Source organism: Amblyraja radiata, chromosome 15 (assembly GCF_010909765.2).
Source record: "Amblyraja radiata isolate CabotCenter1 chromosome 15, sAmbRad1.1.pri, whole genome shotgun sequence".
Lineage (NCBI taxonomy): Eukaryota > Metazoa > Chordata > Chondrichthyes > Rajiformes > Rajidae > Amblyraja > Amblyraja radiata.
Window position 1 is genome coordinate 27034888 of NC_045970.1, and position 26109 is coordinate 27060996.

The 26109-nt window shown below is 39.7% G+C and overlaps 1 protein-coding gene across 4 annotated transcripts in view; it reads right to left on the reverse strand.

The window, feature by feature from the left end:
* LOC116981127 (nebulin related anchoring protein) overlaps window positions 1–26109 on the reverse strand; it is an 83291-nt gene that overhangs the window by 27074 nt on the left and 30108 nt on the right. For 2 of the 4 annotated variants that reach the window (XM_033033902.1, XM_033033901.1), the window contains 12 exons: window positions 26002–26106; window positions 21469–21576; window positions 19099–19206; window positions 18325–18522; window positions 17032–17136; window positions 12336–12434; window positions 11159–11263; window positions 8757–8864; window positions 7529–7840; window positions 4388–4492; window positions 3028–3126; window positions 423–527 (listed from right to left, as the gene is read on the reverse strand). In XM_033033902.1, the coding sequence (XP_032889793.1) occupies window positions 423–527; window positions 3028–3126; window positions 4388–4492; window positions 7529–7840; window positions 8757–8864; window positions 11159–11263; window positions 12336–12434; window positions 17032–17136; window positions 18325–18522; window positions 19099–19206; window positions 21469–21576; window positions 26002–26106 (1557 nt within the window). The remainder of the gene's footprint in view (window positions 1–422; window positions 528–3027; window positions 3127–4387; window positions 4493–7528; window positions 7841–8756; window positions 8865–11158; window positions 11264–12335; window positions 12435–17031; window positions 17137–18324; window positions 18523–19098; window positions 19207–21468; window positions 21577–26001; window positions 26107–26109) is intronic. The other 2 variants (XM_033033904.1, XM_033033903.1) reach the window with 2 other exon arrangements.

Consider the following 26109-nt stretch of genomic DNA (forward strand, 5'->3'; position numbering starts at 1 on the left):
AAATGTGTCTTTTGTCTTAAAGACAACATTTTGTCTTAACTGCACTACATTGGAAATTGGATTTGTATGCAATAATGGTGAATATAACATTGTTTGCATATCCAACACATCAGATTGGTTGAGCATAGATGTTACTATCATATTTAATAGTTTTGGTAATCTAAACTAGTTGCTGAAAACAGATCAATATCAGGGTCCTGATATTTAATCATTGACAAGTTAATGAATACTGCTTTATCCCTGTGTTAAATTGCAGAAAATATAAGGAAAACCTTTTACTGAACTGCCTTTGTTATGGGGATTGCTTATTACAGAAATGACTACAATTTTAATTCAGTAATAAGCATTAGCAGTGCCTCTGATCATCTCATAAAGCTACCTAATATTGCATAAAGACAGCTCGACTCTGTTCCGAGTCTCACCTCACTGATGTTCATGGCATTAGTTTTAGCCTGCAGAATTTCTGGGAGGTCCTTTGTCAGTGTGTAGTGATGTTTTACATTTTCTCCATCTTCTCTGTACAGTCTCTGGCAAATAAAAGAATAAGTTCCATTTTAATATGTATCTAGGGCAACATCATCTTACATCTTGGTGGGTGGGAGCAGAATGATATCTTGTAAGGGAAATATGCATGTAACACAGTTGCAATTGTCCTCCTCTCCATTCGAGGTTATTAATTAAATAACAAATTGCATTAAAAACTCAAGAAACAGACAGCCACAAACCAATAAATGCATAAAACTAATTGTGAACAATGATTCATGAGTTCTTAAAATGCAGGTTAATTGTTCACTGTGTTAACCTATTTATTATAAGAGGTTGAGGGCATTGGTATGAGGAAATTGATACCAGTTAATTCAGCATTTGTACAACAATTCACGCACTATCTTGTAGACTTATGGAAAATTAATGCTCAAAACAGCTCATAAAATTTCATGTTGTTAATCACATTCAAGTTAAGAACTGGCGTTAGATTTGTATTATTAAATCTGATCAGTCAATATGAAGTAAAGCTTCGAAAATAGACGCAAAATGCTGGGGTAACTCAGTGGCACAGGCAGCATCTCTGGAGACAAGGAATAGGTGACGTTTCAGGCCGAGACCCTTCTCCAGAAAAAGCTTCATTTTTAAAGAACAGTATTAGATATTTATACAACAGAACTTAATACGAGCACCGAAAGAAAGTGTATAGCTGTGAGGTTATTACTACCTTCGATGGAAACAACAGATCACTTAAAAAATATGTGATTTTATAATACTTCCAGACATCAATTAATGAATACATTTGTAGAAACTGAACGTTCAATGCCACAAGGGGAAACTTTAATCATCTTACTTGTATTACCAGAAACATGTCTATTCCTTTCCCACAGGTCTTATAAGCATAAAGACACAGAGGAAAGGGAAACTGAATAAGTTGGGAGACAGGTTGGCTTTCTGAAGGTGCCCCAAGTTCAGCTTATTAAGAGAGCAAAACTTTCAGGATAAGCCTAATTTTCTCAGGTTGCTGTGGGTATTTTCCCAATGCAGTCTGTCAGGACGAATAACGTGTGGTTACTTTATACCATCTAACAAACAATAAGGCTTGATGAGAGGAGAAAAGCATGCAGGGTGCTCAATAGCTGGCTAACATGAGGCTGGACATTGACTGGTGGGCTTGATTTTAAAAATTCACACACTTTGGTCTTGCTCTGCCCATTGGCAGAACAGTGATGCAGCAGGTCAACCTGCTACTACATGGCACCAGGGTTCTGGCTTCAATCCTGGTCTCCAGTGCAGACTGTGTGCAGTTTGCACATTCTCCTGATGACAACAGGAAGTTTCTCGAGGGTCTCTGGTTCCCTTCCACAACCCCAAGAAATGCAAGTTGATAGATTATTGAGCCTTTATAAATTGCCTCGGATGCATTGTGATAGAACCTGGTGGGAAGGGGCAGGTAGCCGATGGGAATGGAGGGAGAATAGTTTACAGGGGAAATTCATTTAATTTAGTTTTAGTTTAGAGATACAGCATGAAAACAGGCCATTTGACCATGCCATCCATCAATTACCCATTCACACCAGTTCCATCCCACTTTCTCATCCTCTCCCTGCACATTAGGGACAATTTAACAGATGCCGATTAACCTACAAATCCGCACATCTTTAGGATATGGGAGGAAACCGGAGCACCTGCATGAAACCCACGCAGTTGCAGGGAAATCGTGCAAACTCCACACAGAGGGCAGGATTGAACCCGGGTCTCTAGCGCTATGAGGCAGCAGCTTTACCAGCTGCGCCACTGTGCTGCCCAAAATTAGTTGGAAAATGGGATCACTCTGTGATCAAGCTTAGACTCGAGGGGCCAAATGGCTTCCTTCTATGTCATAATGGATACGGAAATGTGGATATGGTCATTGCACTTGAAATCTACAAACGGTGGTACTTCAACAGCCGCATGACTTCAATGTTCATATCCATAATGGCTTCTGCCTTTCGCCTGGACTGCCAGTCACTTTTTTAATGGGGCATTAATTCAAGTAAGTCATCACCAGATTCTCCGCACCTCATCGCCCTTTGATCTGAAAGATTCCCCCTAACCACCCAAACATTTGAGGATCAAAAACTGCGAAATACATTGAAGCAAACCAAATTTGCAATTTGCACTTAGAAATCAAAATACCTGAAATGCTCTTCTTTGAAAGTCGGTAGATATTGTACAGACTCATGCTGTGTAATTTAATCCTATTTTAAAAATATACTTAAGTGTTCTTTTGCTAGGCTTATTTGTCCAACCCAAGGAATGTGAACATAACCAGACATTCACTCTATTTACAGCCATTTTTCGATGATTGCAAAATGCTGTATATTTTCCATAGAAAATACAACAGTTCTGATAAAAATGTTAATTATCTTTCTCTCCATGGTTACTGCCTGGCCTGCTAAGTGTTCATGACATTTTCTGTTCTATAGTAGAGGAATAGCATAAGAACAAAAATATTTGAGCAGTTAACATATAAAATATATATCATATCATTTAATAGCTTACATCCACTGCCTGGTTATAGCTAATCTTGGCTTGTATCATTTCGGGAGAGTCAGTAACGCTTGTAAATTTCAGGTCACTGGGATATTGCCGATATTTTCTCTGCAAGGTAAAAACATAAAATCAAAATATGCTGACAAATATTAATATTGGACATATGGTATTGATTAACAGGTTATTTCCATCTCCAATAAGAAATCCTAGACCTAAAAGATTAATTCTGCATCTCTCTTCATTAGCGCAACCTAATCTATTGAATAGATACACAAAATGCTGGAGGAACCCAGCGGGACTGGCAACATCTCTGGATTGAAGGAATGGGTGACGTTTCGGATCGAGACCCTTCTTCAGGCGTCCCCAATTCCAGAATGTGTAAAACCAAATGAATAAAAGTTTATTGCTATGTTTAATTTGACAGCCACTGACACTGTGCTCCTTGCCCTGCTCTGGGATTGTCGTCATGGCTACAGCAGGTAGCAAGTTTCAGTTACATTGTCCTATGGATATAGGAGAGGGTGAAATCAGAAATACTGAATTTCCATTGAGTTTGCCACAACACTCCCAAAGGCAGTTTTAACAAAGGACAGTGCAGCACAATAACAGGCCCATTGGGCCACAAGGTCTGTAATGCCAAGACCGTCACTTATCCACCTGCACATAATACATATCCCTCTATTCCCTACATATCAATATGCCTATCCAACAGTCCTTTAAATGCCACTTTCCTATCTGCTTCAACCACCACCCCTGGCAGCATTTTCCAGGCACTCTCCAACCTCTGTAAACAAAACTTCCCCGTACATTTCCTTTAAACCTTGCTCCTCTTACCTTAAAGCTATGCCCTCTAGTATTTGAATGCCCTCTCGAATTCAAGTTTTGAACTTGATTATGTACCTTAAGTACAATGTAAATACAATGTACAGTGGCATCAGATAGCATTAACCTGTGAATGGTTGATGTCCCATTTAAATAAAAATAGTTGGGCTGGGGTGGGGTGGGGAGCACAGACATGGTCCTCGCTGCTGCTACTGAACATGCAATTATTTGTGAGCGATGAAGTAAGGGGGTGGGTTGGAGCACTGAACTCTAAGAACAGTGGCGCTGGCAACAACTTGGCCTTTCTGGTCAAATACGCACAAGCCAACTTCCTTCACCAACAGCAGTGAATGTTGCCTCAAGTTGCCTCTAAAATGGTGTGCGCAGACTGCTGATGTTGGACTCAATGTTCAGGGCTCTTTTAACTTATTACAATCCATTCCAGAGATGTTACAATGCAGATTGACATGAAAACAAGCTGGATTTCAGTTTCTAATTGTGTACTGACTGGTGGTTTTAATCAGCAGGAGCCATTTATCGCACTTACCTCACTGAACAGATCTCCTGCCTTTTTAGCTTGCTCAGCATTTAAAGACCCACTGGTTATCCATCCAACACCTCGCATCCAATTCAAGTCAGACTTGTACTGGTTCTGATAAATTTTAGAAAGTAATATTGTATCAAACTAAGACAGAATTATAAAGCATGACATTTTTAGTGACTCGAGAGAGGTTGATAACATTACCTTGAAGATTACACATGTGATTCACAGTATTTCATTACTATATCTACACAGTAAATCAAACTTGAATGTTTAGTAGGGACTTCCTCAGGATGACCTTTAGCAGGATGATTAGCATGAGTTACAAATTGTGATTTTCTCTTCTCTATCCAAGCCAATTTTTTGCCACAAGAAAGAATATCACCAGGATTCCCAATGTCCTGCCAATTTAGTTATTTTGCTCATTTTGTTAATTTGTTCATCTGTACATTAAATTAATCTTACTAATTTAATGTACAGATACAATAAGATATTAATCTTATCGATCCAGAATAGCAATGTGTTTTTCTACTGAGGCAGTAACATTTTCTTCCTCCATTTCTGTTTTGTTTTAGTTTTAATTTTAGAGATATAGCGCGGTAACAGGCCCTTCAGCCTAACGAGTCCGCACTGACCAGCGATCCCCGCACATTAACGCTACCCTACTCACACTAGGAACAATTTAGGTTTATACCAAGTTTACAAACTCAAGCCAATTAACCTACAAACCTGTACGTATTTGAAGTGTGGGAGAAAACCGAAGATCTCGGAGAAAACCTACAGGGAGACCATACAAATTCCGTACAGGCAGCATCCGTTGTCGGGATCGAACGGGGATCTCTGGCACTGCAAGCGTTGTAAGGCAGAAACTCTACCGCTGCATTGCCATGTCACCACCTTTACTTTATGAAGGAACAAATTTCCAATGTTACATGATCCAGAGCTGTGGTTAATGAGTCATGTGGATGACTTTGGTCAAAAGCTTTAAGAATGCTCACAGTATTAATAATGTCTAACACTTTAGAACCGCTGGGTTCTTGCATTAGTCATCATCATCACCATTCAAAACATTAGCGACGCAGTGGTGCTGGTTTCCGACGGGAACGGTGACGAACGCACCACACATCTCTGTCCTCCAGTTCCTGCGGACTTCTGCGCTGGAAGTACAGGATTTTGGTGTGTGTGCTTTATCATCGTTCCTTACAATGCTATGTACGACAGTGATCGCAACTACTACTGAAGTGTGGATGGCTGTTGGCTCGTTAGAAGCTCATCTGTCCTTTGACAGGTCTTGTATTTGGTCCTGATGGGGGTCCACAGCCCCCTCTTCTCCTGGTAAACCAGGTGGGGGGGATGGTTTAGTCGCTGACTATCCGATCATGGAGCAGGTAGCACAGAATTACATGTACCCGTGGCGGGGGGAACTCCCCCCCCCCGACCTGACCTTGCAATAGTTCTCTTTAATACCTTGGAGTAAATGATGACAAGGCTTTTACTTGGCCTAGAGTTTCCAAATTTGACAACTGTAAAATTGAATAATAGAAAATTTCACATAAACTGAAATACAATAATCTTACTTAATTGAATCCATGTTTTTAGCGGGATAATCTTAATGCTGTCAACATTTTAAGGCTGTTACAGCTTTGTGCATGTGGTAAGATGACCCAAACAAAGTTATAGATAATTAGGTTAGAACATTAGGGGAGGCCTATTCATCAGAGAAATCAGAGTATGAGGAATACTTACTAAAGGAAAAAAAAAAGTGAACATGTGGGAACTGCAGAGAAGTCCTCTTTCATTATGTTGCAGTCTTTCTGATCTATATATAGAATCATGCCAATAGTGTGACCTTTTCATATTCTCTAACAGATCTATTGTCCAAACTTAGTTGATACCTTGGAAAATGTGACTTGTACATACAGTATTCAAATACGGTGAAAGTCAAATATATCAAGTCAGTACTTGTTCCACTGGCAAACGTTCCAAAAACACTATTATCTTATGGCATGTTTAAACTGAACTTCAAAAGGAATGTATGTAGAAAGGAACTGCAGGCACTGGTTTATATCGAAGATAGACACAAAATGCGGGAATAACTCAGTGGGTCAGGCAGTAACTGTGGAGAAAAAGGATAGGTGACATTTCGGGTCGAGATCTTTCAGAGTCTGAAAAAGGCTCCCGCCCCGAAAACTCTGAACATTACCCTCCACAAATGCTGCCTGGTACGCTGATTCCATCCAGCGGTTTGTTTAATACTTCACCTTCTTGCTTTTCACTGAAGTGAACTCACCTACTGGTATAAAGCATGGAACCAGGCCCTTCAGCCCAACTCATGCATGTCAACCAAGAAGTTTTCTTGTGCTAGTCCCATTTGCTTAAATTTGGCCCACATTCTTCTAAACTTTGATGATCCATGTATCTGTCCAAATGTCTTTTAAACATCGTAAATGTACTCAGCTCTACCACTTTCTCTGGCAGCTCATTCCATTTTATCACCACCCTCTGAAGAAGGCTCTCAACCCGAAACGTCACTCTTTCCTTCTCTCCAGAAATGCTGCCTGTCCCGCTGATTTACTCCAGCTTTATGTGTCTATCTTCTGAAAATGTTGTCGCTCAGGTCCCCTGTAAATCTTTCCCCTCTCACCTAAAATCTAATCCTTCTATTTTTAGACTCCCCTGGCCTGGGAAAAAAGGACGGTGACCATCCACCTGATCTATATCCTTAATGATTTGAGATACCTCTATAAAGGTTACCCCTCAACCTCCTGTACTGCAGGAATAAAAATCCCCAGCCTATGCAGTCTCCCCTTATAAACCAAGCCCCAGTAGCATGCAGCTTTAATCTGCTATAGCCAGGCAGGGAGATTCCCCACCATACGTGCAGCAAATTTGTGCTTTGCTCTCAAACTCCAATGTCAGAGTAAAATCATTGATACTTGCATGTGTAACTGCACACTTGCTCAATTGCAGCCTGCCATGCAATTGATGGCTTTACTCAGCTAGTTACAGCCCAACACATGCTAAGGTCTTTTACCAAACCATTGTAATAAAAGAATATCGACTGATCAAAAAACTTTCTTTAGCAATGTAAAGAAGTACATAACCAAGATAAACAGCTCAAAATAAAATAAGCGATGTGTTACTCACATTACTTTGAAGAGCATATGCTTTTTTAGCCCATTCGGTTTTCATATCTCCGGGGAGGTTGGTGTACTGGTGGTATTGATGTTTGTAGCCCCTGTCAGTGGCCAGACTCTGCGCCCTTTTTGCATGCACCAGTTCCATCATATCCATTGTGAGATGGATATTGGTCTTGGTTGCCTCCGCTTGCTTTCTGTACTCCAGATCGCTCTGCAGCCTGGAGGCTTGGATAGAATGGGCCAGCTGAGAATCGCCTGCTGCCTCCTTCACTCCAATCAACTTGCCCTTTAATTTCTCATATGCCTCCCTGTACTTCAGCTGTTAAAACATTTTGTAAAGAGGTTAATAAGTGACATGCCCTGACTTTATTATCTGCCACGTGTAAATGCAGGCATGAGAAATGAATAGCAGATTATCATCTGCCTGCAAAGTTGTTGTTTTTTTAATGCAATAACAAGGAACTGCAAGTGCTGGTTTGTACCAATGAAAGACACACAATGCTGGAGTAACTCGAAACATTGGAACAGATGGGTATCTAAACAATGGTGAACTACAAGCGAACCATAATATTGTGCATTTACCAAAAATCAAGATTTTATTCCGGTATAAAGATAATCCTCTCTGAACATTTGCGATGTTGGACCAAGGATGATGGCTTCACCCATCCTAATAATTAACGCAGAGAATTTCTGCTCATCCAGTCCTGATAATCAGACAACACAGGCTGACAACCCCGGAGGCAATGAATGATTCACGAGAGCCAGTGCACATTCTCATGACTAGAAGAGAACATTTGAGTTACCTCCTACCTTTAGAAAAGAGATGAGGAGGAATTTCTTTAGTCAGATGGCGGTGAATCTGACTAAAGTCATTGGGTATTTTTAAAGCGGAGATTGACAGATACTTGATTAGTAATGGTTGCAAGGGTTATCGGGAGAAGGCAAGAGAATGGGGTTGAGAAGGAAAGGTAGATCAGCAATGATTTAATGGCGGAGTAGAGTGGATGGGCCGAATAACCTACTTCTGCTCCAACTTATTAACTTATATCGGAGAAATGGGAATCACATGGACATTTACATTGTCTCCTATTAAAACAACTCCTTTTGTTTTAATTTCAGTTCATTTTAAATAGTAATATCCAGGCAAATAAAGAAAATGAAAGATATTCAGCATAAGAGGTGTTCACATTTGCAAAATTAATGGTGTGTCAAAGTGTTTGGAATATATAACTTACATCACTCGCAAGATCTCTTTTTGCCTTCGCTTCCAGAATGGCTATAGCATCCAAGCGCAGTTCAAAGCTTTTGCTTTTCTCTGCCTCCCAGTGACTCTTGTAGATTTTCTTGATAAAGCGTAAATTGTAGAATAGTTTCAGTTAATTGTGCCCTCTGCTAATTAGAGTTTACATCATTCAGGTATAGAAGAGAACCATCAGGTATTCATCTCGTTCCTGACTAACCCCAGGTAAGTCTTGATTTAAGGTCAGCGGGGAATTTCTATGGGAATTTTCCCAGTTTCCAGTGCTAACACAGGCAGGGGAGCCAAAGTTACGCTGTTTTCCCCCCCAGGTTTCTCTAGCTCTTCCACCAAAATTAAGTAGCTGAACAGAGCCAACAGCGGGAATTTATTCCTCAGTTTTGATTATGCCTTTCTATACAAAATTCAACCTTACAGTGTAAATACAATCACAATTAAATTGGACAGTTCTGAAATTAAACCAAAACTACATAATTGTCACCAGTTTGATTCTACTTATGCAGAGAGGGAAACACAAGCAGAGTCCATTATGTTTGGACTTTATTTGGCTTATCTATGTAATGAAGTGCTACCTTATTTTTTCCATTTCACTTATCTGCCTGTGCAGTGCACTGGATGTGACCAAGCAAGTACTTTTGTTCCAGGGTACAGTACTCCAACATTGCTTTATTTATGCACTGAAATTGCTCAGATTTATATGTTAATTTATACGTTTTTAATTATACCAGTTAATCTGCTGTGGTGTCGCTCAAGGTACTGCCAATTTAAAAGCAACTTTTTCTGAAGCTCAGCCGACGAATGTCTCCCAAACTTAAAATTCCTTTTGATTTCTCCACCTTTATCTTTCTATTTATCTTCCTCCCCTTTCTGACCACTCTCTTTCTCTCTCGCTCTGCCTTTCCCGCCCTCATACCATCTTCTCCATGCACACCCCCAGCCTGAATACACTCATCGCGTTTCTCTATATCTTTGTCCTTTAGTCATAATTCCCCCAAAGTTTAGTGGGCAAGATACATGATTACCAGGCAAATGGTAATTACCAGATCCCTTCCAAATGCTCATAAATCTCACCAGCACCTCTCAGGCGCCCACCACTCTTCATCTTTTACCAACGTAACCTTTGGATTACCACTCCCTCGCCACTAGCCCTGACCTCCCTAGGATCTTGGACATTTGTGAAACTTTAGCAGCATGCCGATTATCAAAATCGCTTAGCAATTGCTATTTCAACCTGTCATTTAAGCAATGACAAAGAATTTCTTGACCCCAGTTTCTTTATTACTTCAGATTCTGGTTTATAAACAACCTATTTTATTTGTGAACTTCTGTACCCCATTGAACAGCAACATTTTTACCCGAATCAAGCCAATCAGCACAGTGCTAATGGACTGAGTTAGCATTACAAGTATCATAAGTAGGAAGTATGAAATTATATTAAAAACTAATTACTCCTCTAATGTCCTCCTAGAATGGAAATGTATTCATGCTAGTCTGTGACTCCAACCCTATATCCCACAAGTTACTGCCAACAGCTTCTGAAGTGGCCGAGAAAACCAGTGCACTACAAGGCTAGTACATTGCAAGAACAACTATGATTAAGCACAAAATTCAACCTGTGGCTCAAGGACAAATAATAGCATATTTCCACTAGGAGGAAGCAGGATTCCATGTACCTACAGTAAGTTGCTCACAAGGACTCACGCAACTGACTAGCAAACCATTGCAGTCTTCTTTGGAGGAGTTGGTAGGGGACAGCACAATGGTGCAGCAGTAGATTTACTGCCTTTACAGACCCTGAGGCCCAGGTTCGATCCTGTGCTGTCTGTGCAGAGTTTGCACTTTCTCCCCGTGACCACATGGGTTTTCTCCGGGTGATACAGTTTCCTCACGCACTCCAAAGACGTACATGTTTGTGGGTTAATTGGATTTAATAACATTGCAAAAATTGTCCCTGGTGTGTAGGATAGTGCTAGTGCAGGGGGACCGCTGGTCGGCCCTCACTCCGTGGGCCGAAGGGCACGCTTCCATGCTGTAACTATAAAACTAAAACCATTGATCAAAAGCTAAATTAAAATTAAATTAAAATTTCTTTATTATTATAGCACATTTTTAGTCAACTTGCATTGACCCCAAAGTGCTTCACATAATTACATCCACACACACAGGCAAAGGTGGGTGAAGTGTCTTGCCCAAGGACACACACAGGCAAAGGTGGGTGAAGTGTCTTGCCCAAGGACACAACGACAGTATGCACTCCAAGCGGGATTCGAACCAGCTACCTTCCGGTTGCCAGCCGAACATTTAGCCCATTGTGCCATCTGTCGTCCCGTTATCATCTGCACGTTATAATTTCACCTTTGAAAATCATTTGTTACTTACATCACTTAAGTATTGAGCATTTGCCTTGGCTTGCATGAACAATGGCTCATCTTTGCAGATGCTGTATTGATGAAGACTCTGTTCACCCGCTGCTTTGTACATTAGCTGCATAATGTGGAAGAGCAAAAGTGGTCTTAAATAAAATGGCAAGTAACCTTTGCCAATGCCAATGCAATAATTTTTATACTTCAATCATTTTTAAAATGCTTGCAGCATTTTCGGATTTAATTTCAGGTATACATCATCTGCAGGGTCTTTTTTTAATTTCCATCTGGAATGTTTCCATTATATGCTCACGTTGACTGTGACTAAGTACATTCAAGATTGCAGCTTTTAAAAATCTGAATATTAAAAGGTACTAGAACAGTATATAAATGCCATGCTTGACAGGCAATAATGTGGCATAAACACTGAAAATTAAAAACACTCATAGAATTTAGAAACAAGGAACAGCAGATGTTGGTTTACTAAAAAGACACAAAATGTTGGACTAACACATCGGGTCAGGTAGTATCTTTGCTGAACAGGGATAGTGACATTTCGGGTCGGAAGCCTCCTCAAGTGTGAAGAAGAGTCCCTGACCCTAAACGTCCAGAGATGTTGCCTGGCCCACTGAATTACTCCAGCACTTTGTGTCTTTTTATATTCATTGAAATTGTTTGACTATTGTTTGCCATCATCTTCTTCTGCAGGTGCCAATTGGTCCAATGTTAGAAGTTCTTTATCTACCTCCTTTGTGTCAATGACGACTAATTTCCTTCAATTTAGGAAAGGCAAAATTGCAAAAGCCTAAGAAGACATAAAATGCGAGATATCTGCAGAGTTCTCCTTTTATAAGCACCTTTACCTATTCCTTTTTATCACAGTCAGCAATGCCGTGGTAAAATATTTTTGCATTAGCAGACTGGTGGAGCTAACTAGATTCAGAACTGAAAGAGTTCAGTTACAAGCACCTGGATGCTTGAACAAAATTTATGTATGAAGCTATGAAAAACAATAGGAATAAAATCCAAAAAAAAAAATCTGAAACTTTTAGATGTTTGGAAGTAAACACTCAAAACTTTTTCTTCCAAACTTTGCCTGTTTGATCAGCTTTGATTGTGTCAGTGGCATCCATCACTCTTTGAAATACAATGTTTTTTCATAAATGATCTCTCTCTGCCTATGCAGTACTCACTTCACTTTGCAAATCTTGGCTCCTCTTGGCATGAATAATCTGTGGAGTGTCTGCCACACTTGTGAATTTTAACGCATCAACTCTCTGTCGGTATTTTTTCTGCAAGTTAAAAGAGTACACAATTTACTCTCTGACAATAGGGAACTTACTTTAGAAAGCAAAATAAAATGGTGTATACATGATTCTAGTCAAATGCACGTGAGTGTTCAGTGTTCAAATAATATTAAATCAGTTAATCATGATCACATTCCCTTTCAATCTATTGTTAATTGTCAAGTCAAGTGAAGTCGTGATAATTGCCATATCGCAAGTATGCTGAGGTACAGGTACAATGAAATTCTTGCTTCCAGCAGCATCACAGGCACAGACTCATACAAAGTACAGAAATGCAATTTACACACAAATTGCATATAAATTCTTCAAACAGTAAAAAGGAAAAAACTGCAAAAAACATGACATTAATGCAAAATACAATTAGAAAACAAGTCCAAAATAGTGTTCTGATGTTGCTGTTGCACTGATTATTCCATTATTAGGACAGTGTTATGAAATGTAAATTCACTATCGCTGGTAGAATTTACCAACAATTATCCCCCACCCCCCCCCCTCCCTGTCCAGCTGAGTTACTCCAGCTTTTTGTGTCTACCTTTCACAATCTTATACTGTCTTTAATCTCCCAAATTTGGAAGGCCAGAGATATTGCAATCGTTAATTTTTATCGAGTATCATTGGATTGAAATGAAAGGAATATCCAGTTAAAACAAGAAGGAAATTCCTAGCTCGCTGGCCATTCTGTAATGCACACATATGCAGAGAGTGTGGTGCAATTCCTTTACCATCGCAACAATCCTATGATAACTTGTGTAGTAGAAGAGGATATTATACAGTAAAGCAGTAAAACTGCAATGAAAAGATGCAAGCAGACAAAAAAAACAACACTGACTTCAGAAGCGTGCTTAAAAGATGGAATTCGGAGCAAACAGTAGGGGCAGCGAATTAAAGTATTGGTGGTGAAAGTGAGGGGATTAGGAGGTTAACTCAAGAGTCTGAGGAATTTACAGCAATGCCCTGAACAGCAGGTTAATCTGGCAGCAGATCTGGCAGCCACATTCCTTCTCTAGCGCTCTCCTAACGTGAATCTTCTGGCCCACAGTCATAACAAGATTGGTGGATGATCGTTAAAGGACGCAGTCTTGCTGATATTAAACAGAGATGAGAAAACGTTAAATCAAACTATCAGACCGAGTATCAGGTTAAGGTGCAGCCAACCACAACATAAATCTAGCCACTAACTTCAATATTAATAGCTCCACTGCGGTTATTGTGTAGCTGGAACCACAAATCTCTCCATTATCCTTAGAAAGGATAAGTGTTCATCATTCTCTAAGATAAAACTGAAATCTTGATCATGAAAATATGTTCTCTCATTCTAAGTAACAGTGTTTTTGTATTTTCAGTCCAAGCCTATGGAATGTAGCATGTTATCTTTCAGAAATAATTCTGATATATGCTTTATCAAACCCATGTTCATGAGCTCTTCACAAATAAAATGCCAATTGTAATCAGACCTCTGTCCAAAAACAAGTCTAAACAGGGAATGACCCACGGAAATCGATTAAATCTCGAAGAATTCCAGGCTGAGTGTCGGTCCAGATGCTGCTATAATTAGGAATCTAGCAACTTATTCTGGTTTTAAATACGCTCTTATGATTAACGATGTAGAAATGTTTCAAAACTCCTGATCTGAAAATATGCAGACATCAGCGGCCAAATCAGTGTTTAAAAATTGCTTGTGGGATGATTTAATGGGATCATACCTATTCATCTTAATAAAAACTCCTCCTGAAATATACTGCTTCAAAACCTGACAGTGACAGAGTTTCTGGTCATGTTTTATTACTTTATATGATTACCTTGATTATATTTCCTACAATTTTTGAACTTGACCCACTAAGCCTGATTTAGAGTCTAGTGGTAAATTAAAATATACTCCTATACTGTATTGGAGTTTCATCCCGTGTAGTTTAATTCACATAATTTCTTACTCTATTTTAAATTCATTAAGATAATTAATATCAGCCACAAATATCCCCATGTTTCACGGGCACTTAACATTAATTCAGCCAAACCTTCCTCTATGGGTTCTATAAGGGGCTTATGTCAACTTGCTGGCAATTCAAGTGTTGACAGTAAGTGGTCCCAACTCATCCACGCCCCCAAGGTGACCTTAGGTTGACCAACGTAACTGTGTCAGTTGTACTTATTGCTCCCAAATTAATATTTTGTGAATATCTCATGCCAAGATTATACACTGTATCAGTGGAAAATCAGTGTGAACTAAGCTTGTTTGCTCTGACACTTTAATGGTAAGTTATTATCATCTATTTAATAGATTTTATTATTTATCTTCTCCACAGAATGGGTAGGAAAGAAACGATTCATTTTATGTTAAAATGTTATACATGATTATAAAGGGTATTTTCAGATATAGAGTCATGGAGCTGTACAGAATTGACACAGGCCCTTCGGCCCAACCTGTCCATGCCAACCAAGTTGCACAACTAATCTAACCCCACTTGCCTGTGCCCTGCCCATATCCCTCCAACCCTTTCCTATCTAAGTAGCTGCCCAAGTCTTTTAAATATTGTAATTATATCCACTTCTATCACTTCCTCTGCCAGCTCGTTCCATATACATACCACCTTATACGTGAAAATGTTGCCCCTCAGGTCCCTTTCCATATTTTTTACCCCTCCCCTTAAACCTAGGTCTAGATTCCTTTATCCTGGAGGGAAAAACTGTAGCTATGTCCTTCGTGAATTTATAAATCTCTTCAAGATCATTCATCGGTCTTCAATAGTCCATGGACAAAAGGCCCAGCCTATCCAGCCTCCCCATTTAAATCAAATCTTCTAGACTTGGCAACTTCCTTGCAAATCTCCGCTGCAACCTATCACAGGACGACCAGAGTTGTACACTGCACTCCAAATGTAGCTTAACCAACGTGTTTTACAGATGACACATGACACTGCAACTCCTGGCTGATGAAAGCAAGCCTGCCAAATGCCTTCTTCACCACCCTGCCTATCTGTGGCACCCTTTGGTCTTTCTGTTCTCAACACCACCCAGGGCCCTGCCATTTACTGTGTATGTCCTGCCCTGTTTGTCTTACCAAAATGTAATGCCTTGCATTTATCTGAATTAAACTCCAATTGCCATCCCTCGACCCATTGGCCCAGTTGATCAAAATTCCATTGTACTCTTGGAAAACATTCAAGATCACATTTTAATCTTTGAAAGAGTCAAGGAGTCATGGATACATACAGTGCGGAAGCAGACCCTTCGCCCCAACTCATCCACGCCACCAAGGTGACCTTAGGTTGACCAATGCAACTGTGTCAGTTGTACGTATTGCTCCCAAAATAAATATTTTGTGAATATCTCATGCCAAGATTATCCACTGTATAAATGGTTCTCAATGTTCTGAATGAAAATCTTGCTTGTTCACATTGGGTAAAATATACACCCCTCAGAAATAACTGATGACCTTATGGGCCAGTCAAGAGTTGATGCAGCCCCAGGATTGCTAAAGATACCCGAGTATATTTTTTTAAGTTTACTTTCACTCTTCTTGTGAACATTCTGATTAAATTACAACAATGTCATTAAAGTCTCATGGATTTCCCCACCAACTCCCCTTCCCCTCCCACTGTATTTTTGGAAGCCCTGCTGAAAGGAATGACCTACCAGGGGCTAAGAATCAAGTCACAGCCTTGAATTTACTGGCAATATGTTGCTCCCAGTAATCACAAGTCACGTAAAAACATTCATGCCTTGCGAAGAATGGCCCTTCGCTGGCTAACTCAGAAATGGGATGAATTGCAAATTAAATATTGGCTCGACACATATTTGTGTTCTCACTAACCATTATTTTATTAAAGGTTTCAAAATACCTACGGTAAATTAATTAACTATTGGAGAAAATTATTCTGTCCAAACCAGTGCCATACAATGCATCGAGAGCACATTAACCAACGGCATCACTTCCTGGTTCGGGAGCTGCAAGGCGTACGAACGGCACCAACTTGACAGGATTGTGAAGACCGCCAGCAGGATTATTGGTGCTCCACTCCCTTTCTTGCTGGACATATACAGGAAGAGATGTATCAACAGCCATCTCCATCATCAAAGACCCCAACCACCCATCGCATCACATATTCTCCATCCTGCCATCTGGGAAGAGGTACAGGAGCATTAGCTGCAAAACCAGCAGGATGCTCCTCAGCTTCTTCCCGCAGGCTATAAGACTGATAAACGGACTTAGCCCCCTGCCAAAGTATCGCGCACCAACCATCAACCTGGACACACTGCAGCAGCTGTCGATCGGAACGCCTGTTGATGTTTAGTAGAGAGTAGAGTGTTTAATTTAATTTGTTCATGATATATGTTTTTTATTTCTAGTTATTTGTTGTTATTTGTACTGCACACTGAATGGACACTGGTTGAGTAACGTTTTTTTGTTTCCTCTGGGTATGTGAGTACTCAGGAAAATGACAATAAAGATATACTGATACTGATACTGATAGTATATATAATTAGGAATCTAGGAACTTTTTATTATCTTAAATACGATCTTATAACTAATGATGTCGGTATTCGCGTGACAAAACGCACTCTGGGCAGTGAGTTTGCTCACCTCACTCAGAATATCCCCAGCTCTCTTCGCCTGCTCCACATCCAGACTTTTATTCGCCTCCCATCCCACTCCTTTCATCCAGGTCAGATCAGCTCTGTACTTATTCTGGTTAAAAAAAAATGAAAAAGCAAATCACCTTCGTTGACAACTGAAATTGTGTTGGTGAGATAAAGACATTTCATTGCATAAACACACAATCCCATGTTTACCTTCAAACTATTGTGTTTCTCTCTCACACGACTGAAAGCTAGTTTCCCAAAACATTTATTCAGGATGCATGCACTCCCTGGTATGGGACTGCCACCTACTGCCCATTATTTGATGTTGTCTGATCGGTACTGAGTTAACTCAACCCGACAACAATAAAGGCAGAGCAAGTGCACTCAGCAACCTCACAATTGCATGGTTTCCAATTCTTAATTGCTTTCCTCTGACCCTTGCTTGTAAGCGGACGTGGTGCAGTCTAAAGCCTCCACCGTCAGCATCTTGTCAACGCTCGCTGTTTTGCATGCGTGAAAGTGGCCAGTCAAATGTAGTGATACAACCAATGTTAGAATAATGTCCAGCTTCAGAGAGGCAGGAAGGGACACCGCAGGAAACTACATTTATTTATCTGGATACTCACAGCGCCAAAAATGTGAGATTATATTAACCTTCAATCTCCACTTTAAAATGCAATGTTCTTCAAATAGCCTGTCCATCTCAACACAAATAAATACATTTGTTTAGGTTTTCATGTAGTCTTACAGCAGATGTTAATTAATGCTTTAGTCAAGAAGTACAGAAGTTTGAAAACGCATACCTCCATATTCAAGGACAGTTTCTTCCCAGCTCCCAGCTGTTATCGGGTAACTGAACAGTCCTATCATCAGCTAGTGTGTGGTGCTGACCAGCCACCCCCCCCCCCCCCCCCCCCCCTCCCCCCGCCACCCTTGTCTACCTCATTGGAGACCTTTAAGCTATCTTTAATAGTACTTTATCTTGCACTAAATGTTGTACCTTTTATTCTTTATTTGTGCACTCTGGGCGGCTTGATTGTAATCATGTATAGTCTTTGACTGGACAACATGCAAACTACAGCTTTTCATTGTACCTCGGTGCAAGTGATAATAATAAACTAAAATAAACTAAATATAAGATAGACACAAAAAGCTGGAGTAACTCAACGGGACAGGCAGCATCTCTGGAGAGAAGGAATGGGTGACGTTTCGGGTCGAGACCTTTCTTCAAACTAAATATCATTTTGTCCCTTCTTTAAGAGCAGGCATTGTTTTTCTACCATAGTGGTCTCACCTCACACTGCAGCCCATATGCTTTCTTTGCCCATTTCAGCTTCATGTCTTCAGGCAGTAGTGTGTAGTCATGGAGCCTCTTCCTATACTCCAAATCACTAGCCAAAGCCTGGGCTTTCTTGGCATGCTTCAGATTCAACATGTCCAGTGGTAGATGGAACTTATCACTTGTCTCGACAAAGTTCTTCTTATACTCGACCTATTTCGAGTATGAAGAATTAACAGAATGAACCAAAGCAAAAACTTCCATTAGCACAAAAACAACATGAGTGAAAGCACTGTTTAGTTTAGTTCAGTGTTGTTTAATTTAGTTGAGAGATGCAGCGTGGAAACAAGCCGTTTAGCCCACCGAGTCCACCACGCTGACCATTGGTCAACCGCATGTGGGGAATGTGGGGAATAAATATATAGTCAGCTAAATTGATAGGTAGGTGTTTGCAAAGGTTTATAATGACTACACACAAAGGTGGAATGAATTTCTGCACCTTAACATTTTTGCAGAAATGTATGAAATTTGTAGGTGTATACTTTTCAAGGTTATAAATTAAAAATGCATTACTAACCAATGCAACAAACTCTTCATCACAGTGCAAATTTTACTTCAACCTTTTAAATAAAATCCTGCTTTAACAATCGTAGATCATAAGCATGATGCAATGTCAGTTTGAAGGAAAATTCAGCTCTTCGATAACTGATGTGTTAATCCATTATGATTTTAAATTGCATATTGAACTGAGGTAAATAATGGGATTTTGATTTTTCTTATCTAATGTACCTCACTGCTCATCTTGGAAACCCGCAGAGAATGCAGAGTCTTCAAATCATACACTTTGCTTCTCATTGCTTTGCCCTTGCTTTTTTCATATTCTTCTTTGTATTTTATCTTTCAAACAACAGGGGAAAAAAAATTAAATTAAACATGTAGCAGTTGCCTGGTGATAAAGAGTTGAAATAAACGATTTAAACACTTTCTCAATCTAGTGGGGATAGAAATGACCGTTTGCCTTCACGTGGTATCCAAATAGAAGACGCACGTACTAGGCAACAGCCTGTTTATGTAAAGCATGTTAAAGTAGCGGGGAGGGAAATGTCAGGCAGTCATTAAATGTTGAATGTTAATATCAAAGTCACCTCAGCTACAAACACTTTGTCATCCTGTGGTGTACTATGTGCAAGTTGCTTGGTCCAAAATGCTTGCGGAATTTTCCAAAAACAAAAAATATGAACAATCCAATTTGCTAATGTCATGGATAAAGCAAAACGTAATGAGTCACTTCATGAAGACCAAAAGGAGGTGTGAGTGCGGGTATGTGATGCCGGTAAAACGAACGCTAACCAGAGAAAAGGAGCTACCAAAGCCTTGATTAAGTGTGCCATAAAAAAAGGAGGGGAGGGGAGGTAAGCTATTTAGGAAGGCAATCATAGACGGAAGGTGCAGGACCAAAGATGAGGCAAAGGAAATAGAGAGATGCCCCAGATGTGAATCAGGGCATTGCAGTGTTGGATGAGGCCACAGAGATAGGCAGGAGATAGGCCTTTGGAGAAACCAGTCATAAATCTGAGCCAGCTGAGGACTGAGTTGCAGATAGTTGAGTTGATGCAGTACAAGTTGGAGATGCTGTAATGAAGCGAAGTTTGCGCACCTTGGAAGGAGGAAAACCAACTAGGACAGCATTGGAATAACTGGATGAGGAGCGCTCCAGTACATCCAACATGGTTACCGGACTTTGGACTACAGACTGTTTTTTTTCTTTATAAAAGGCGCCAAGATATGGCGACTGTACATTTGTGGTTGTGCAAAGGAAATTCACAGTGCTGTGCATACATGACAATAAAGAACCATTGAACTGTTCCATAATATACAGTAGCAACAATTTCCTGCCTAAAATTTCTTGAAGTAAGATTTCAGAATTCTGATTCCAATACAGTGCATTTCTCTGCACTGAGAATGGTGCGCAATTTGTTGTAGTAAAAATAAAGTGAAGTATTCATAAATTTAACTCTCAGTCCCAAAATGTTTTTACAGCAAAAATTCTATAAATTGGGGAACCATGGTGGTCAAATTGAGGTTCAAATGAGGATTTCAGCAGCAGATGCGCTGAAATTAGGATGAAAATGGTCAGTATTGGAGAGGGGTTGTTAGGCCAACGTTGTGAGGAAGATGTTATAGGGGTGGCAACACAAGGCCTGAGAGAAACCCTCAGTAATGCATAAACACCTCGGGCTTGGTCTATGACTCAATCAAATTGTGGTTGCTTTGTCCCTTGACGCTATTTACTTAATCCCAATTCACATACTTTGATATCCTTGCCCAGCAAAGGAAAACATTGCTTGTACAGTCACCATGATCATGATTAAGCCATCGTCCACAGCCATTTGGAAAGTTAATTCCAGATTTCCAACAACATTTGCATGTAAAGATGCTTCTTTAGGCAAGTTTTAAAATTGAACTCCCTTGTAAGATGGCCTATCAGCATAACAATTTTCTCTGTATCTATCCTGTCATAACTTTTATCATCTTAAATGCTCTGGTTAGATCATGCTTCAACCATTTGAACAGACTGAAATCACCATCTTTGTATCTATTGAGCAGAATATTCTATTGCGGCATTGAGCTTTGTATTAGCATAGGTGATGTGACTTAATCTGGATCAATGGAAATAAGACACAAAATGCTGGTGTAACTCAGTCGGACAGACAGCATCTCTGGAGAGAAGGAATGGGTGACGTTTTAGCCGAGATCCTTCTTCAGACTGATGGGTCTCGTCCCGAAATGTCACCCATTCCTTCTCTCCAGTGATGCTGCTTGACCAGCTGAGTTACTCCAGCTTTTTGTGTTTACCTTTGATTTAAACCAGCATCTGCAGTTCTTTCCTATACAAAATAAGGACTAGTCTTTGTCTAAGGATTTTTGACAATTTTTTTTACAAGACCACAGATAGATATGTTTCGTTCTAACAATTCTTTCCCAGAACACGTTCCCACATTCAATGAGCAAGATCACGAGATCTTTTTGCCAGATCAGTAATTAATTTTCAACATTCAATATCAGTTCACCCTACTTTGCAGGGAATAAATAATCAACATTATCCGTGAAAATGGCGTTACACAGGGAAAACTGTAAAGAAAGATTGCAGCAACTTACATCACTTGCCAAATTCCCAGAGGTTTTAGCAGCTAAGAGAGCTATCGAATCCAGGTTCACGTGAAACCCTTTACCCTTATTCTTTTCCCAGAGCTCCCTGTATTTGATCTGAGAACAAAAAGGTTTTTTTTTTCAAATTATATACGAGGTATGTTTACGCATTTGAAAATACCTAATTGGTACAGTATATGCCAAAAAATAGTCAAAGATATCACCGGCATCTCTCACAGATGGAAGGATGCCAAGCATCATTCAAAGATTCGGGGCAATGACGGACGTAACTGCAGAACAATGGTGCAAGAGCGGTGAACTTGATTGACTAATGCAGCTCTTTCAAATGGTCAGCAGGGCCATGAGAAGCCGAATGGCTTCCTGTGCTATATGAACCCATCGATTACAATGTGGCTTCCTCTAGCTGGAGAGCCTAGTGTTGCGAATAGGCACAAAGTGCTGGAATAACTCAGCTGGTCAGGCAGCTTCTCGGGAGAAAAAGGATGGGTGGAATTTCGGGTCAGAACCCTTTTTGAGTCAAAGAAGCAGGTGACCATTGGGGACAAAGAGTTGTAGAAAGTTTTATTTTAGCAGAGGATTGCAAATATATTACAGTGGGGTGCCGATGCTTATTTAGTGTACATTCAAGGTTGACATTGATGTTTTGATATTATAGGAATCATGGCAATCAGACAGGAACGAAGACACAGGATCTCCCGTGACACTACATGAAAGCAACGATCAGTGCAGTCTCATAGATTGCTACTTCCAGCTCTTAAGATTCATTTTTCATTCTGTTGCCAGTTTTAAATGGCGCTGCGATAGCAAGCATTTGGGCCATTGTTTGGCATCTGTTGGGAGATGAGATGAAGTTGCCCTATATCATTGAAAACTGCACCTTTGACATCCATGTTCAGCCAAGAAAACAGAAAATAGATGTTAATTAACTAAGGCACATTAACCACAGGTACATGGCTTAATCATGTACAGCTCATCTGGAGTAAATGCAATTTTGAGAAAATGCTGATGAATACAGCAGGTTGACAGGAACCATTGGAATAAATTATTTCATGCAACACATGAACGGGGTGATAAAATACTAATATTTCAACATTTGTGATATTTATGTTGCTTCAATGCTTGAGGGTCTTCGATAAATAATTAAGGCATTCAGCTTTGTTGAACAGTTTGCAATATTTTTCAGCATAATTCCATAAGAAACCACAATTCCTTAACCTGTGGCCGTCTTCATGAATGGATGAACACTGGAAGATATTGATATGGGTTACACACAGAGTGTGAGACATAAAGAAAAGAACGCAATGTACTCAGCAGGTCAGGCAGCATCTTTGGAGAACATGAATAGGTGACACTTTGGCTTGGGTCCTTTCTACAGACGGATTATTGGGGAGCTAGCAGGGGGGGGGGGGGCATGGGGGTTGGGGGGAGAAAATTTGGCAGGTAAAAGCTGGTTTACAAGCCCTTCTTTGTATAGAAGCGGATTGTACATTCTATAAATAAACTGACTGCACGTCTGATAGTAAAAAATACTTAATATAGTGCCTCAACCTCAGTATGTTTCAAATAATTTACAACACCTGAAATACAGGTCCACCATTGATTTTCTGGCACCCTTGGTTCCTGAGCCTTGCTAGATTATCTGCCTTGCTGGACCAACGGATGTCATGGCCTCCGAGAGTCGTCGGACGGTACTGGAATGGTCCGCCTAGGCCAACAGCGGGCCAATATACTGGCCTACAAGTCGGCCTTGGAAGTCGGTTATGGAAAAGGATCCGCCAGGTCCAGTCGGGCCGGAGTTCCAGAGCCCCACCTGCAGGGGGCAAATTCGACCCGCTGATTGGCCACGGAAGTCCCAATGAGGTCGATAACAGATGCCTCACCTGGTCTAGGTGCTACGTTTTCGGGGGAACTTCCAGTGGGGGATTACAAATGCACTCTCATAATTTAATCCAGATTAAAGGAGGTGCTGGACCACCAGTAGCCTGAAAATCAGTGGTGGACCTATGAAGTGTCAGTGCTGTAACGTAGGCTATATAGGAACAAATTTGAGCAAAACAAGCTTCCACAAACAGCAACGTAATTACAGTGAAATATCCTAATTTAATGTCTTTGGTTGAGGGATAAATATCGTCTGTAATACAGGAGAGAATTCCACTAATATTCTTCAAGAACTATCATGAGATTTTTAAAAAATCTACCATCTGAATGAATGTACGTTTAATATCACATGGAAAAGAATGCTGATGGGGATCTGTATACCAGCCCACTCAATACTGGGGTTCAGTTGAAGTGTTAATGCTGACCCACAATTGGTACTGAATTGTCAGTTTGGTGCATTTTGAAACTATACAGGTGTTAGAGCTTATGGGGAGAAGGCATGGGGAATGGGGTTAGGAGGGAGAGATAGATCAGCCTTAATTAAATGGTGGAGTAGACCTGCTGGGCTGAATGGCCTAATTCTACTATTCCTTATGACCTTATATCAATTCATAACCGTCATCACTTGAGTCAATAAATCGTTCTTGTACTCCATCCTATCTTTCTACTTTCCTTTTTGTCCCGCAGCAACAGGTCCTTTATTCAGCAAACCAAAACTTGTTCCATTTCAAACTATTGCCAGCTCTTTGCTGAACAGAGACTGCAAGTGCTGAGAATTGCAGCTTTGCCTGTTTTTAACTACAGAAAGAGTCGGTCAGAGCACTGGTTGAGTTTGACTCCTCTGATACAAATATAAGTAGAATCAAGGAATTATTAAATAACAAAAGGAGACTATTTGGCCAATTTGTTCTAAGCTAGCTATTCACAAGGGAAAAACAGTTAACCCTATCCCCACAGTTCAACGTTTTTCCTTTTTTATGTAGTTTTCTATTTCATTTTGAAAGCTGTTAATTCAACCTGCTTCCACCATGCTTTCATATGCGTTTGTGAAAAAGATGTTCCTTATGTCACATTCATTTCTTTAGTTATTCACGGTAAGTCCATGCCCTCTGGTTTTCAAGCTTTTCAGCACCAGAAATAGTCTCCCTTTGTTCGTTCCGAATATAACATTGTATCCAAATATAACATTTCCATCTTCGTGCTTTTTACCAAAATGTTTCACTTTGCAGATGTCTATAATTTCACACCAAGACTACTTAAATCTTTTTGCAATTAAAACAGACATACGAGTAAAAGAAAGGAATTAATTAAGTCCAATAAGTCCAAAAAGATTCATCAAAGTTTGTACCAACAAGAGTCAACACATGGACTGGTGCAAAAGTAACTTTAATAAATTAATCTGTAAACACTCTTTAACTGAAGTAAACTTAGGAAAAGAGTGATTAAGTGAGTTGTGTTAATGCTGCAGATCAGACAAGGATTAGTAAATTGCTGTTTATATGGGATAACACTGCCATCTTCTGGCTTCCATTTAGTAGTACAGTGTGAACAATCAAATTACAGTAACAGTGTAAACAGTAAAAGCAAGAAACTGAATATGCTGGAAATCAGAAATAAAAATTACGGACCCTGGAATTACTCAATGGGTCAGGCAGCATCTGTGGAGACAGCATTAAAATTACCCCAGGACGTTATTTTCCCTCCACAGAAGCCATGTGACCTATTAAGAATTTCTTGCAATCTTTCTACAAATATTTCCAGACCTATTAAGACTTCTAGTCTTATGTTATTTTAGAGAATAGCATCAGTTTACCATGACACTGGATTTCCTCTTTATGCATGCAGACTTGTCTCCAAATCTATTAATTCATCCCAGGCTAGACACAAAAAGCTGGAGTAAACTCAGCAGGACAGGCAGCATCTCTGGAAAGAAGGGATGGGTGATGTTTCGGATCAATACCCTTTTTCAGACCAGTAACTGATCATATGTGCAAGATTGCAAGCTCACCCTTCTAGCAATCTTACTTCAACTAAACCCGCCTCTGTTCTTACTATCCATACAAATCTTAATCAGAATTTTGGATTTGGATTTTGTAAATAGTCAAATGTTGTAAAATCATATTAATCCATTTCTGTGTTTTTAAGATTGATAAATCTCTGCTATCTCTACAGATCTCTATCAGGTATGATTGATGTATAAATGTTTATACACATATATAATATACAAATGTTTTTACATCTATATATTATAGTCAAAAGTTGTAAAAACATTTCTGTGTTTTTAAAATTTACACATTTGTTACACATGTTACACACCAAAATACAGATCTCTTTCAAATCTGATCAATGTATATATACAGATATATATACAAATGTATGTACATCCATATAAGATGTGCACATACATCAATATATCATACATCTATATATTAGATAGATTATATGAAAGTATAAATGGTAAACGCACTTAAAAATTAACAAATCTGATTTTAATCTTTTGTCTATAGTTATAAAATACAACTTGAACAGTTAATCAAAGCTTATCAATCAGATTTATAATTATATTAATAAATTTGCAAAATGAGGCACTAAGTTGCGATGTGAATAAGAAGTGTGGAATAATAAGCAAGCATTGGTACTCACATCACTATAGAGATCAGCATTAGCCTTGGCCTTAACTAACTGCGGCACTTCAAGAGGCAATGTGTACTGGCTTTTGGTCTTTTCATACTGCGCTCGATAATTCAACTG